Genomic DNA, 17,227 nt, shown 5'->3' on the forward strand with positions numbered 1-17,227 from the left:
GCTGAACCGATGAAAATGAGGAAGAGTAATTTATTTAGCTTCGAGAGTTTGACTCTGAAGATACAGTTATGAAGATACAGTCATTGTTACTTCTTTCAGCTGTTTCTTGGATATTATTCGCATCATTGTAATTTTCTAGGCACTTAAAGGGGAGTTAGGAAGCTAGGAACTTAGAAATTCAATTTTTTGGGTGCTATTTGAGATTTTTTTAGGAACCATAAAGACATTATTGTATCGGGATTTGTGGCATGGTTTTGACCTATATTTAAGGAGTATACACTATTTTTTTAATGAGAAAGTATTGAAAATTGTGGAAGATATAACTAGTTTAGTAGTGCCCCTTTAACTGAACATGTCTACACGGTTGCCACGATTCAGGCTGTTATAAATAAAAATAAATTGATTTTTTGAAGGTTCTAGACTAGAATATCCACTTAACAAACGCTATTACTGCTTTGATTGAATCTTCAGTTAGAACGAAATGACTCTAACTACTTGTTGCTTCATCAGGAACTCGATGTCGATGGTTTGAGCAACAAAGATGCTAAAAGGCTGCTGCACTCTCACAATTTAGGAGTAAATATTGGAATATAAACAGACAGAGAAATCGAAATTTGCCATGTTTGTATCAAAGAAGTTTCCCCAATTTTCTAATTTCCAATTTGGGAAATTAGAGCAGCCTATGTTATATTATACATTAGTGTCATGCTATTCTCTAGGTGGGGGTCTCCCTCATGGGGGTTTGTTTGATTATGTCTTGTGTTGATTGGTATCCTAGTGGCCGACTTGCTGTGATAGGTAGCACGTACCAGGACACAAGGAAGGGATGCGTTTCGCCCTGGGCCTGCTAGTGGACTCGTCAGTAAGGTTTTCTAGCAGACTTTAGATGGGGGATACTTAGATAGCATAGGAACTTGTATTTATGAGGGTTGAGGATTCACCTAGGACTTGCGAGAAACCTTAAACCTCCATTTGCCATCTAGCGATGAGGGTGTGAACATTAGTGGCTACATCTAATTAGACATGTCATCTAAACGTGTTCCTCTAACCCAATCTTCCTTCGGAAGCTTTCACTGTTGATGTGTCTGATTCTTGGACTTCATAGAAGATCTAAGGGTCTCTCTAATTTTCTAATCCCCAAGTTAGAAGACCCATGTCGCGAAAGTACAGATAGTACATGCTCGTCTAACTTAATCCACGTGAAAATACGACGAGGTTGATCGAGCGATCGACGTAGCTCGTGGAAAGTAAGAGTGGAAGGAGCGTGAAGATGCTATGCAAGCCATCGAGTACAATGAACATAGAGACCGAAGCTCGTTTGGTATTCGTCTCGTCTGCCTGATCTGAGCGTCGACGTCAGCCCACGTATCGTTAATAATCCGACGTTCGTGGTCGCGCTGGTAACTCGCGCGAAACGCTCGAAACGGACGATCAGCTTGCACGATACGCTCGCTAACACGCTTGTATCGCGCAATTAGGACGGTCACACGCGAATACTTAAACGACGAGGCGTCGAAACCAGGCCGTTGTTCCCTTCCACAGGAAGCAAATGCCGCGTTAAATTGACGACCATGAGGACGTCATCGTTTGTTCTCGGGGGATAACCGAACGGAGTTTGGACAAAATCGTCCGCCATCTTGTTTTGGTCGTTGCGGCTGTCGAAAAAGTCGAATTAGGCGAATTCGTGTGATAGAGATTGGAAATAACGCTTATGGGTCTTTGATCCCGATGAATTTTTAAGTCTGTGCTCGATGGAGAGATTTGGAATGATCGTGGGACAATTTGAAGCGGTTTGAAGGAGTTTGAAGAGCTAAGTTTTCTTTTGACAATCGAGAAATCTGCGATTTTGTTCTCTCTGATTGTCGAAGGATTATTTATTATATTTTTAAGATATTTGACGAATACGGATGGCGAAGTTCGAGATGGTGTGAGATTGTTTGTGAGAGTTGGCAGAGGTAGCTTTTCCTTTTAAGGAGGAAGTCGAAGTATCGATATTAATCATTTTAGGTCTATTTGATCGCGCAGAATCTTTAGATCTGTGTTAGGTGGAGAGGTTTGGAACGATCGTGGAACGATTTGAAGAGGTTTGCAGAAATTTGAATAGCTAGGAGCTAAGAATTCTGCAACTTTGGATAGATCTGATTGATATTTTGCTGTATTCACTGTGCTTATTAAAGAAATAATATTTAAGCTATTTGGCGAAGAGGAATGGAGAGGTTTGAGATGGTGTGAGATAATTTGAAAGAGTTGTCAGAGGTAGCTTTTCCTTTTAAGTGGGGAGTCGAGCTATTAATATTAATTATTTTAGATTTCCTAGTAGATCTTTGGAATACCAAGTTGTTTGATTTCGTTTAACATCGTTGGCAAATACTTCAGAATTTCCGAGCAGAGTTTCAACATATGTGACTCTAAAGCCTCTTTACTAGGTTCATATAATCTTTCGACGCTTTAAAACTAGACCGAGATTAATTATATAAGCAGACACGTGATTAAACATAACTATATAATTGCACGTGTATCTAATCGTTTCCATCATAGTGCTTCATTTATTATCTACGTGCATATTACGGTCGAATAGTCGTGTCTGGAATCTTCCATCGAATTTCTTATCGACTCTCAAGCTCCCAAATAATTAAAATCTGCAGAATATATACGCGCAAACTCATAGCAACTTCTTCAAACATCTTCGAAATATGATGGAAACCATAATTCAGGGAATTTAATGTCACGAAATTAGCTAGTCACTGATCGATTAATAAATCGTTAGAAAGCAAACGGTTTTATAATATCTATAAAATCGACCTGGACTTCAAACGGCATGCGACGAGGCTCAATCGCTGTCGCGATTCCCTACGCTAGAACGCTTTCACCGGCTAAAACAGCCGGTTAAAAAAGCTATAGTCGAGAGTAAAAGGATCTCACCCACGCGACGATTCACAGGAATATTTATAGGACGAAGGAGGTAAGCGACCGGGTTAAACGCGATGAGACTCGGACGCAAATTTAACAGCCCGCCTGCAGCGAATCGACCGACTTCCTCCGCCATTTCGCCATCTCGATACATCGAATTGCATTTCTCGATGCGGGAATAAATTAGATCCTCGATCGAAAAATTTTCCCAAAATTCGGATTTTTATTCCTCGACTTTTCTTCTTACTTCATTAATTCTTGAAAAATAATGCATGTATTTTGAAAATATTGTTGGTATAAAATAGCAATTATTTCGTTCGAAATAAAAATGTGTTTCGTACCAGAGACCCACCACTTCTTATATATATAAAATTTCCAAACTTTTCAATAGTATCCTTGTCTGAGGTAAGGGCCTGTCTTACCGATAAGTCCCACTAGCAGACCCAGGACGAAACGCATCCCCTCCTTTTCCTTTCATCCCTTCCCTCACCACCGCCACACGGAGGATATCTGCGACCTACTGACCATAGCAACCAGGGGGGCGGACCCCCATAAAACTAATCGCGCAATATTAAATTTTCTCGTGATGCGTTACCGACAATTGGAGAAATTCAATTGATTGGACGTACCAAAATATTTTTACCCCATACAAAGCATCGTATCGATCTCTATAATTAATAATAATGATTAATAAATAATTCCAATTAAAAATATCGCTTCGTGTCGAAAAAAAAAAGCAAATAAATGACACCATTAATTATACATTACAGAAATCCTGACTTATTAGTCAGTATAACAGGTTTTATACTCGTATGTACAGTTTTCTCGTCGAATTTATTTTACGCGTGCTAATTTCTCTCTACCCTTGCGCGAACGGTGAGTCGATTTTCCAGTCGATGCAATCGGTGACTCGATGATTCAGCTCACGATCTTCATAAAGAATTTATTCATCTGTTAACGAGTATTACCCAGACGGTATCAGTCATGTTCCGATGGGAGCATGATTTTTTAAACGACTCGACGTTATCTTCGCACGACGAGTCTCTCGTTAGATACGAGGATGATCTTAAACGGAGATAGCAGTGATGTATTTCATTAACATAGTAGGCTCAGGGTTTAACGTTAGGCATAAAAAGTTGCGAACATCCGAAGGACACCGTGCAATGGTTGTTTCCATGGCAAACGATTCCGACGAGTGTTCTGAAAATTATCGTGCTACCGTCAAATACCGATTGCATGACGTAGCTACGTTTATTATCGGAGAAGATAGCTCTTCGAGTTTTAACGATCGACCATAGATTAACATTCCTAACGCCATTTCATAGTACTTCGTACTTTAGTTATATACCGATGAAATATTTCGACTCGAAATTTGCTGGAGAAATAAATTTCCAGGATTTAAAAGATATTCAAGGGGGAATAAAAATGAAATTCGAAAGTACAGAGGATTAAAGAGTTAAGTTAATCCTTGGAAGAAATCAAGCTCCCTATGACTTATTCGGTATTAAGGAATCCCAGTACTGGGTGTTTCAATAATTTCTCCGGTAAAAAATGAAAAAAATAGAGAATTACAATAATTATCCATAATTGGAGGAAAATAATGTAGGATGTTTAAATAATTATATCAGAGAATATGAGAAAGAAAGGTTAGAAAAATAATTACAAGAGCTGTATAAAATCGGCTAATCCTAACGAGAATTCAAATTCAATTACGCAACAGTAATTATGCAAATCCTGAATCAGCCAATACCCGGTGGCTCTGTAATCCGGAGCGAAAGAAACGGATGGAAATTACAGAGAGGCCGATTAACAGGATCAATCGCGATCCACGACCTCACCCATCTTCCCACGTACTCTCATTCTTTCGCAGTCGAAAGTTTCATTGTGCTCTATCGAGGGAGCATACCCGTTCGACACGGGACAAAGCGTTTTGCTATAGGACATCTAGCTAGTATGGAAAGTCGACAGGAGAGAGCGAGTGATGCTGTTGCTATACATGTCTGCTCCAATTGCGATTTCTAGCTTACGCGTGCTAATTAACCCTAATTGTCTGCTGGAAGGGTGGGAGCAGAGGAAGTGGAGGGAGGCAGAGACGATTTCACTCGTCGAGGATCCTTCTCGTCGATCTTCGCGATTCGAGAGCGAGATACCATTGCGATGTATCGTCTACGATCGTAAGAGGGCACACGTACACGTGTCACGCATGCCTGAATTCTTTCAACACCGAAAGTTCCGTGTCTCGTATGCGTGTATTACTTACATGGCAAACCGCTGGTTACGTGGAACGACAGTCACCAGGTTATGTCAAACATCGCTCGTCCGGTTTGCTAATGGGGCGCTGGGTCTCTGACCATCCGTTGAGGTTAGGTTGTCCAGCGTTGAGATACTGAAACATGGAATTTGAAATTATATATGGTCGGAAATTATTTAATAGTCAATTTTTAAGGAGGTTGTTGGTATACAGAAATATGGAATTTTTAATTATATTTGATAGGAAATTATTCATTAGTCTATCTTGGATCGAATATTCTTGATGAACGAATGTAAAAGTGCATATCCAGTTTGCTAAGATGACGCCGAGTTTTTGGCCATCCGTTGAGGTTAGGTTGTCGAGGATTGGAATACAGAAATATAAAATTTTGAATTATATATGATAGTAAATTATTTATTAGTCAATTATGGATTGAATATTGTTCATGAATGAGTGTAAAAGTACATATCCAGTTTGCTAAGATGACGCCGAGTTTTTAGTCTTCCTTTGAGGTTAGGTTGTCGAGGGTTGAAATAGAGAAATATAGAATTTTGAATTATATATGATAGGGAGTTATTTGTTAGTCAATTATGGATCGAATATTGTTAATGAACAACTATAAAAATGCATATCCGGTTTGTTAAGAGACCACTGAGTTTCTGGCCATCCGTTGAGGTTAGGTTGTCGAGGATTGGAATACAGAAATATGAAATTTTGAATTATATATGATAGCAAGATATTTGTTAGTTAATTATGGATCGAATATTGTTAATGAACAATTATAAAAATGCATTTCCGATTTATTACTATAGCGTTGGGTTTCTGATCATCTGTTGAGGTTAGGTTATCGTGTGTCGAACTATATGTGTATGAATCTTTGTCTGTAGTTATTAATTGGCTATTCGTGATTCGAATATTTGTTAATAGAACACTATGACTTTAATCATCGACCACTGTCGAAGACATCGAATCGGTATGGAAAAATCTATCTTTTAATTATATTCTTATCGCAAAACTATTTGTCAGTCACCGTCTGTTCTCTCGTGATTTAATCAAATTTATAAAGACAGATTCATTAATGATACAGTTGTTTCAATATTGATAACAATTAACTGCTCCTGTTATCAGTCCTTTAGTTGCTTCTTTATTATTACTCGTCTCCTCGATTAGTATGAAGCACCTGAACAATCAAGCCTGATCAATCAAACCGACTATTATAATCTGTCTTACAATTGTTCGAATACTGATTGATTTCAAGAACCTAGATAAAGTCAGGCAAGAAGTTAATGTAATTGCGAAATTACGAAGAAGTAATTCGTTGAAATTATTTTCAAGTCGATTATATTTTTCACCGATGATTATTAATACTTTTTAATCGCTTTATCGAGCCTTCCCTAAAAGAGGAACCTGCTCTTCGTCGCTTCTGTCATCGTTTTATTTCATCGTCATTAGCTTCTCCTTTGATTCTCCTCCAGGATAGCTTTAACATCCCATAACGGTATCACTAATCAGCCATTAGGTTTTTCTTCTGTTTTTACTCGCTGATAAAATAAATGTAAAATTATTCAAATTACGATAGCCGACGAAAGTGGACTCCTGCTCGTAAAATTAGTCTAATAAAGCCATTTTCAGATTATCTCGATCATATCTCTCTTTTGGAATATCATTTTCTAAATTAATATTCTTTGATCATTCCATTAAGTCCAACTTAAGAAAGGATCCTGCTACTCCATTACTGCTGTTATCATTTTATCACGTCATCATTGTCATTATTGTTTTATTTCCTTCGTATATTCACCAGCTACTATATTTTCGTTTTCGTTTTGCCTGTGAATTTCTTTATAACAATAATAAATAATTAATAATAATTAACAATAATAAATATTTCGAGAATTTATTTGTTTTCGCTATACCAATTTAATTAGTATTATCTATATACCCAATGTTTAGATAAAAATTCGAAGTGGATAGTTCCATTGGTGATTCGATAACAGATAATTTTAAGCTCAATCTTTTTCTCCTAACTAGTCCTGTAGATTAATTTATCTCAGATTTGTTTCGTGATAATTATTTTTTTTCGTTTGTTAAACTGCGAATAGCGAGTTGCAAGTTTTGGGATTTCAACTAGTATCCAAAATTTGAAGTTTGGTTTATTATCAGGATCTTCAGAGTTTCCACGATTGAGTAAGAGTATTAGGGTCATGACCTTTCGTTTCCAATAAAGATTGGCTTATTATGGGGCCGTGCCACGGCACGCCCAGTCAGTGACCTTGACGAATTTACGGCCCCTGGGTCCAGTTTCTCTCGAACTATAGCGTTTGCAACATTTAGCGTGACAAAGTTGCTGAACATAACTGGCAGGGTGGCACATTCGAGTGAGAAATATCCTGGACCATTATTATTTTACGAAAATTAATTAATTCTCTATTTTAAAAAAATTTTTAATTACGCGATTTACGAAATAATTCCAAATTTAAATAAAATTATAATACAAAATGTCGATTTGTTCTATGAAAGTAATTATTATTTTAATTTAAACAGAGATTTTAATTTGATTAGTATGTATTGGTTCGTAGATATAGTCATGTTCATATACAATGGAAAATTTTAAAAATTGAAAAGAAAATCGAATTTTTAAATATTTCCTTATATTTACGATTTAATGATTTATTTTAATCGTGAAATATTTATCGAGCTAATTAAAGACAGTTAGAATTCCATTTAAACCTACGAATAATTCAACTGGTAGCAGCCATTTTGATCGAGTCAACGGCATCGAAAAACTCTCGGTAGCCTAACGACGAGCAATATTATCGAACCTCCATCTTCCAATTTTCCGTGCAATTAATAATTTCCTCGCAATAGTGAGCTCTCTACCTCTCCATTACGAATATTTGTTCTCCATAATTCATCCTCGGACTCGCTAATTACCGAGGGAGCAAGGAGACTGATTAAAGCCGATCATTCTAATTTATTCGCCACTCTGCGAGTTCGACGTCGATTAATCAGCAATATTTGCTTCAACGATTTCCCCTAAAAAATTAAAAATAAAATCGATTTGAAAAACGTAAATTGGTACCTACATAAAATATTTCACGAATCCCACTATTGGTACTTGCACCGAGCTAGTAATAAATATAAATAATTAAAAGAATTAATAGCCAGTTGTAATGTCGCTGCTCAAGGCTAGCCTAACGGAAGCACGTGTCAGTGGATCACTCTCGGTTATTTGATATATTTCATATAACTCGACGCGATCATTGGAAGTATTGGAAACCACTTTTGTAGCGAATCGGTTTTATTTTTCTCTCGTTTCTTCCCTTTTCCTTCGCTTTTCCTTCGAGGACTTAGCTGTGACGAAGTTAGCCCGCGCTGGAATTCGGGCTACTTTTTCTAGATTGCAAGGACAGTTCGCTTATTGAGAGATCTGCGTGTGCAGGATAGATCGTGACACTTTCTCTTGCACGCGATACCTCATTCATCGAAACAGCTCGACGACTGACGTTTCTGAACCCAGTGGCCCAAGAAGGACACGGGTTTTTCTGCGGTAGTTTAGTTTCCGTTTCGTTAGCGACACCTCGTTGCTCGAGGTTTTATATCAGACTGATGACGAGGATACTTGGATACCTTCGACAAGAAACCTAGGACTTTTACTAGAAATTTTTCCTGTAGAGAATCCGTTTCGTCGATTGGAACGTTCGACAAGCTTGAAGATAGATCGGTAATCAAGTGCTGATCGGTGATCAATGGATTAAAGAGACTCTACTGTGAAATTGGAGATCGCAATTTACTTCGTGAAAACATCAGAAGACTTAGGTAACACGTAACAGCTAACCTATCACAAGACTAGAGTCAGGTCTTCTAAATTTTATCACAAGTTAAGTACCCGTCTTGTAGATTAGGACATTTCGAGATGACATTTTACATTAGGAAAAGATCAGAAGATTTGGTAACATATAACAGCTAACCTATCACAAGGCTAAAGTCAGATCTTATAAATTTTATCATCGTAGATTAGAGCATGTGCAAGTTTGAAAATTCTTAGAAACTTCCATAGAAACCATTTAAATTCCATCCACGTTTCATTTAATCGTAGACTGAGGAGATTCCACTTGGAAGCTCAAGATCACACCCCGCTTCGTAAAAAGAGCAAAAGCTTCGTGCAACATCTAGCCCGCCAGAGGATTAGCTTTGTCACCGAGCCAAAGAATCTCGTAACCTCGCCTCTCTCTTTCACTAGAGCAAACATGAAACACGCAGATCGAGGTATCTACTCAGAAGCTAGACCAGTGCTGTCTACAAGAAATGTCTCTTGCCTATTCCTTCGCATCCGCGTGTCAGTTCTGCGAAAGACACTTAGCCTCGCCTTCGACTCGACAGATCTAATCTAATTTCCTTCTCCTCCTACCGCGTCTTCGATCCGTTATCCCGGAGCAATTCTTAGCTAGGGAATTCCTTCGGTGACAGAACGAAAATTAATTAAGGCAAATGTCCGTTGATCGCTTGCGTGTCAGCGCGTCGTCAGAGTGCAGGGTCTGAGGTTGGATGTTCGGTTGGACAGTGCTGGGCTAGACGAAAGAGCATCGGCGTGTTCGCGAGTGGCTGGGCGATGGCCAGGTAGAGGGAGGTGCAAAAGGTGAAAAACAGTTTGCCATCAGCATAACCGGTTCCACGTATCCTGAGCCTGCGCGTCTCACTGTTTCTCCAGTGTGGTTGGATGACGACGATTCGGCCAGCAGATGGTCTTTCCCGATCATAATCGATCTCTACTCGCTACCGGTCACACTGCCGTTGATACCCTACACTCTCTGCGATGTGACGAGATCGTAAAATCGATTGGATACCAGAGTTTAGACGTTCGAGTGGCTGCTTGAGGGCGAATTGATAGGAACCTGGAGAGATAAAAGACGAAAACCTTTTAATATTAAGTATAGGCTAGGTCTAGTTCAGGGCCTGTAGAACTGAAGAGGTACTATCTTTAGAGGATACCACGTGACTTTACATGCTAATATTTCTGAACAAAACTGAATTAAATCAATGATCACATCTTCAGTTGCAAATATCTTAAGAATTATCAAGTAATGGCATCTAAACCTTATAGCATAAAGTTTAGGCTAGGTCTAGTTCAGGGCCTATAGAACTGGAGAGGTACTATCTTTAGAGGATATCACGTGACTGTACATGGTAATATTTCTGAAATAGATTAATGACCACATCTTCAATTGCAAATATCTTAAGAATTATCAAGTAATGGCATCTAAACCTTATAGCATAAAGTTTAGGCTAGGTCTAGTTCAGGGCCTATAGAACTGAAGAGATACTATCCTTATAGGATACCACGTGACTTTACATGGTAATGTTTATGAATTAGACCAATGATCACATCTTCAATTGCAAATATCTCAAGAATTATTGAGCATTGGCACCCCTAATCGTATACCATCGCTGTCAGAGAAACTAAATCTACCATCCCGCAAAATTTGAACTAAGTCGGTGACCCGGAGGACTTACATTCTTCTTGTTAGATGTTACCGTAGCATTCGCGATAGAGCTAGGTCGTAAAATTGACCAGGTGAGTGTTTCTTTTCTCATTTGAGAGGTGTATCACGATACTTTTTGCTACTGTCGGATGGATATCCTCGTTAGACCGTCTAGCACTCTTATTAGCTGTTAATGTTAATGACTTACAAGCTGTACGCCTGAGTCATGGATCACGGGTTGTTAGTCACGGGTTTTTACTTTATCCGGTAATCCATCGAGGAAGTGGGAGGAGGATGGTCCCGACGACTGATGTTTTCAGTTTCATGAACCTCTATCCGAGGTCTACGAGTATCAATCTGGAAACTCGATCAATTTTTTCTACCGATAATTATACGGCTAATCCGTACTGTACTTTAATCTTCTCTCATTGAAATCGTTTTTTACTCGTGCCGATGAAAAAGATATAATTGACGAGGGATTATGATGTCTTTTGATACAAGGCTGTGACATAGTACTGTGCAAATAAAGCTATATTTGCATCGCAGAAATATAAACAGACACACGTATCTATATATAAATAATAATTTGAACAAAATTGTAAATAATATAAATATTTAAAGATATTAAAAATACCAAAAATATATATTGTTATCTCTGCTTATAACGATTACTTTTACATATGTGCCTATAATTACGAAAGTGGTCTAAGTCATCGACTTAACGGGAACGATTTTATTATTTATTTCATGTTGCATTCATTTATATTGCGATAAAATATATTTGTTTTCTACAAAACAGTGAAGAATTGAATCGTTGGATTGAGTTTGTAGTTTTATCGCAATTAATTTTGTAATTTATGACATACTTAAAGGCTGAAGCTTTTAATATTTCAGAAGCAAATATAAGTGACTTAGACCATTTTCATAATCACAGGCACATATGTCTCGCTCGGAGGTTAGAAAACAAGTGAAGTACAGAAGATCTCGGAGCCGTTAGGTTTACAGTATTATTAACCCTTTGCACTCGACGACTTTTTCGTTACAGAAAAATAGTAATTCGAAGACTTTCTGTCATAAAGTTGACGATATTTTTAAAGTGGTAAATGAGAAATCATATGCAAATTAAGACGTAGAATTATTTTTCTTCGACATTTCACACATCGTTAGGTAATTTTAAATTTGATATATTAATTAACATCGATCTTTAGAATCTGATTAAATGGTGACTGAGAGTCACCTCTCGAGTGCAAAGGGTTAGCTTAAAGTAACAATAGATGTCACGATTAGTGCTACTTGTTCCTACATATATATATACAATATTTTGTTCGGATTATTATTTACATATAGCCTATACTTTTACCCATGTGTCTGTCATATATACTATATATATATAAAATATAAATGATGTAACATACAAAAACTCTGATCGAAACATAAACAGTGATAGTAAATGAAACTGCAGTTACATAAGAGAGTTTAAATTCTATCCCCACTGCTTCTGCCGTATTATTCACCATCTTTCGTCATTCCAATCATGCTCCACCACTTACACCCGGTTTATAAATAAACATACGAATAAAAGCTACCTTGCCGGGCGTGAAAGCTGCTGCAGCAAGTCCGGTATCGTTCCTGATACCTTGACACGGTCGACTCGTTCCAGATAAGCTTTCCATCGTCCGTTCTGCTCCCCTTATCTGTCAGCCAGTTGTTTTTCACTTTCCACAGTTGGCTGAAACTAAAAAACGATAAAACGGGAAACCATTACCATTTAAACACGAAAGGTCAAGGATAATCTCTAAACCAGAATCGTAATCGCATGGAATCCGGCGAAGACCTCGGCTAACATAACCTCTAACTCGTTATTTAGTTCATGGTAATATCGTTCTGGATGAGCGGCCACAGTTTCACAAGTAATAATCCAGGCATAATGGCGTACAGGAAAAGATTTTCCACGATGAAGGCGCAATTAGCCGAAGATCATAGCCCCGGATCGACGAATAAAAGCAACTCTCCGACGGTGTCTTCTTGTTTCTTTCTCGTTTCTCCACTCGTCAAGAGGAAGCGTTCGATTACGATCCTCCAGTTTCGCCGGTTGCGTCAACCGTCGGGAAAACGCTTCCGGTTATTATCGACTTCCTTCCAAACGGTAGACGAACTGATGCGACTGGTCACAGAAGATAGTATTATGCTCTGCGTGGTCTTAATCTCGATATCCTTTCAAACATCTTATACAACATAGCGTGACCTTGGGAAGATACTCAATTGCCACTGCAAAGCTCAGATTTAACAGCATTTCGTTTCACTTTTCTCCTTTTCCTGTGTAAAGAAAAATAAGTTAGGTTAGGTCGGTGGATATATTCTAGACGAATTAAGGATTAAGACTGACCTTGGGAAGATTCTCCATCGCCACTGCGAAGCTCAGATTTAACCGCACTTCACTCCATTTTTCTTTTTCATCTGTTTTAAAAGAATAAATTAGGTTAGGTCGGTAGATATATTCTAATTGAATCGAAGATTCTTACTTTTACTACCTTTTTAAGAAAATAGGAGATATTACTCGTTCGGAATCACTCAGACGTTCAAGGTCTCCAACCCCCACCATGCTTTCCTGTGAAGCTCATCAACTCCATTTTAGATCTTGCATTTTATCGAATAATATTGGGGTACTAAGACGAAGACATTGATACTAAAATATTGGGATATTTATAGTCTGATTACATTTTGTGATTGGAGTACCTTATCCTAATCATCGGAAACGTTCTGTTTCAGACGCAGCACCCTTGCACGTCCGCGTGAGTGGAGCTGGGGCCACAGAGGCAGCGTGTCCCGATCGATACGCAGCTAGTCGACCATCAAGATGTTGCAGAACTGCAGAGGCGGAAGGTCCAGGTGCGCCAGGCGAGCTCTGATGTTCGTATTCGCCTGGGGCCTCGTGATGATCGCAGCAGTGCAGTTTCGTCACATAGAAAACAGCATCAGAGAGACCCCAACCGGGGAAGAATCCGCCAGCGAGCTGCTGATAGACATGTATCGCCAACGCGAAGCAGTGAACAACCATGGCTCCTCGAGCCTCGGTCTTTCCAGATACCTGTTGCAAAGATCCTCAGCGGACTCCAGTTTCTCCAATTCCGGCGGTTCCAGCCTCCTCACCACCTTGACCACTATGTCCAACACTCCCACGAAGAATCCTCTGGACCTGGAACCTCTGTTAGACAAGAGTCCTGCAAAGACAGAGGAGGAGTTAATCCAGGAAATAGAGCAGAGGTTACCTAGCCTACCTCTAGCTTACTGGAGCAAGACCGGCAAGTATTCCAGTGGTCAGGTCAAGTCCAAAGGCAACGACAGCTGCTCCAACCTGAAATACCCTTCTATATACGACATAGAGTTTAATAACGTTTACTGGCAAACCATGAGGACCTCTAATGGCACGTTCCAATTGTTTGGTGCTTTCTATGACCGCCGAAAGCTGTCGAGAATAGGTCCAGCTATCAGGATCGTCGGTATGATCGACAGGATCGAACCCATCGTCAAGACTCACTGTCAGCTGTGGTATGACGGAGAGAGGGAACCCAAGATCGTCGAAACTTTGGAATACAAATACATCTGGTACTCGAAATGGGGTAACTACAAACAGGGGATTTATCAGCCCTACGTGATCGCCTGTAAGATTCCTCAGTCCCATTGGCTGAAGGGACCCCCAGCCTCTGTGTCCATGGTGGAGAAGCCTTGCGACGTCCCAAGCAATAATCTTAGAGTGATATACAATAAGCCTGAACGTAAGAAGGACTTTGCTGTCTGTGTCAAAGGTCTGGATTTCCTCCACGAAGACCTGTCTGTCAGATTAGTCGAGTGGATAGAGCTGATCACTCTATTAGGCGCAGACAAGATTTTCTTCTACCAGCTACAGGTTCATCCTAATGTCACCAAGATTCTGAATCACTATGAGAGACTAGGCAAGGTCCACGTGACTCCGTTGACCCTGCCTGGTGGACAGCCTAACGTGCCTGCTTTTCAGCACATGTACTTGACCAAGAAGACTAATCATAAGAGACAGAACGAACTGATTCCTTATAACGACTGCTTGTACAAGCACATGTACGAGTACGAGTACATTGCTCTGTTGGATGTGGACGAGGTGATCATGCCAGTGAGAGATGCTACGTGGCAGGATTTGATGAAGAGGGTACTGACGAAGGCATTGAAGATCAGAAACGAGACTAGAGCCTCGTACAATGTGAGGAATGTGTATTTTCTCGACGATTTGCTGCACTCGCATGGGTACTTTAAGGACGTGCCAAAGTGAGTACCGATATGATAGGTTCTTGCACGGTTATGGGGGTATATTTATGGGATAATGAATCAGTGGAAGCGTTCTTTTTCCCCCCGTTGGTTTATCTACACCGAGCAATTTGTTGATCCGAGAAGAAAAGAGACGTTGATTAATTGGCACGAAAAAGATTCCTCAAGACTCGATGATTGAACTAATCAATGTAATTCTATGTAAAGTCTCAGTCTTACTGTAAATTGGGTGAAATTGCGCAATTTAAGTTGAATGGAATATTAGATGGTAATGTATCTATAATAACAGTATTCTTTATGTTCGGTAAATACCTGTTCAGTTTTGAAAGACGAATAAATTGCATCTCGGATACGAGCTTTCCTCTGTATCATTAAAGGTATTAGCAAATTTTAACGTAACTAAGAGCCGGGTCTCCTCTCTAATAAAATAAGTACAGACTGCGATTTAGTAATCTCCCGAGTAGTCGGTCAATTTTGTAATAAAACTGAGCCAAGCAAAACGAAACCCTAAGCAATCTAATATGTCTTGTAAATTTTTTCATAATCGGTTCGGTAAATTAGCCAAAAATTAAATCGAAATTCGGGAAATCCGAAGGTTCGAAAAATTTAATAATTAAATTTAAAAATGTTTGAATTTGGAAATTCCAATATCCGAAATTTCGATACCCAAATTTTGAAACGTAATATTTTGGGAACCTGAATAGGTAAATTTAGGAATTTAAAAATTGGAGCATTCGAATATTCCAATTTGTAAATTTAAGAATTTGAAAATCCAAATGTCCAAAATTATAAGATTCAAATCCCAGAATTCGTAAAATCGAGGTTTATAGAATGAAAAATTTGTAAATTTGAATATTCGGAGAATTGGAAATTGGGAAGCATGGAACCCAAAATTGAAAAGGAGTATCATCGACCACTTGTTCACATTTCCCCATATGTCCACAGGTACATGCACATGTTGCAGCACGTCTACCGTTCGATGAACTTCACCAAACCTAATCAATACATCAAGTGCTTCCACAATCCGGAGAGGGTGGTGACCTTGCACAATCACTTCCCCTTGGCCTGTTTGGGTGCCGGATGCACCAGTTACCCCATCGAGACCGAGGATGCTCAGCTTCAGCATTATCGGGCCGACTGCGTCAAGTCGTTGAAGAAAACCTGCGTGAAATATCGAGAGAACAGCGTGTTAGACACTACGATATGGCGGTACAGGGACCAATTAGTCGAAAGGGTCACCAGGACGTTGGAAACTCTTGGTTTCTTTGGACCGAGCTAGCGCGAACCAGACCTCTTCGAGTCTTTATTTCGTGTGCTATCGACGACGAAGCTTGAAACCGTTTAGAACCCTTCGTTCGTCTCGTTCCTCTTCTTGTTGAATTTCTTTAACAATGGTCCAATATGAGAGAAGTTTGCTGCTCGAATCGTCGTTGGAAACGCGTTTGCTTCGATGGACGAAGAATTTCAACTTGGATGTTGAACTTGCAAATTTATTCCACTTTTATTCTTCTTTCATGCCGTGTATTTACGTCTCATATATTTCCTTATGATTCCAAACTCAGACGATGCTGGAATCATCAACAAGTGTCACTTTATATCTCACTTTTTGTATTTCTTTAAATATTTTTAATTAATTACCTGAGAAATATCTTTAGAAGAATTTGTTGTAAAATTACGGTGTACTCTATTTGCGAATTGTAATTGTTTAAGGTTTTAAAAGCATTGCCCAGTATGAGGGAATTTAGGGAGAGACGGTTTTGTACGGGAAACGTGGAACACGTGCGCCACGCGCGGCGTAAATTGCAAGCTCGAAGCATTCGTTTGTTCACCGACACGTTCGATGTCGAAAAGGCTGTGTAATCGAACGGAACATATGACAACGATTAGAATAATCCGTAGGATAAGGATAGCTTTAACGATTTTCCAATTTGTGCCACTGGTTGAAAGAACGCAATCGTGACTCGCAGAATTGTAAATTGTACGCTATCTCTGCTCAATGTCCTTCGAGATAGCCGCAGTTCGGTCGGTTCTTGAGCTAACTGTACTTTTACAAGGCGCTTGATACGTTTTTTACGAGATCGGATATCATCGAATGCAATTGGAAGACAGGCAATTAGAGCTGCATACAGTTCTCGAAATTCGAACCAAGGCAAACTCGTTTTGTCGAGTAAACTGAAATATTTGATTGCCTTAATGCGTGGATTTGCAGTAAACATATCCACAATTCGAATATTTCAATCGTATTAGCAAAGCAAAATAACATTTTTAATATCTATATGTAACATAT

General features: G+C 39.1%; 1 protein-coding gene across 3 annotated transcripts in view; it reads left to right on the forward strand.

Moving 5' to 3' along the window:
* LOC108553232 (uncharacterized) overlaps positions 1-16,450 on the forward strand; it is a 72,514-nt gene extending 56,064 nt beyond the window's left edge. For all 3 annotated transcript variants that reach the window (XM_017908054.1, XM_017908055.1, XM_017908053.1), the window contains 2 exons: positions 13,411-14,940; positions 15,886-16,450. In XM_017908054.1, the coding sequence (XP_017763543.1) occupies positions 13,499-14,940; positions 15,886-16,219 (1,776 nt within the window). In that variant the 5' untranslated portion in view covers positions 13,411-13,498 and the 3' untranslated portion in view covers positions 16,220-16,450. The remainder of the gene's footprint in view (positions 1-13,410; positions 14,941-15,885) is intronic.
* Positions 16,451-17,227: the final 777 nt, after the last annotated feature.

The sequence above is a fragment of the Eufriesea mexicana genome, unplaced genomic scaffold, assembly GCF_001483705.2.
Source record: "Eufriesea mexicana isolate 0111107269 unplaced genomic scaffold, ASM148370v2 scaffold9538, whole genome shotgun sequence".
Taxonomy (NCBI): Eukaryota; Metazoa; Arthropoda; class Insecta; order Hymenoptera; family Apidae; genus Eufriesea; species Eufriesea mexicana.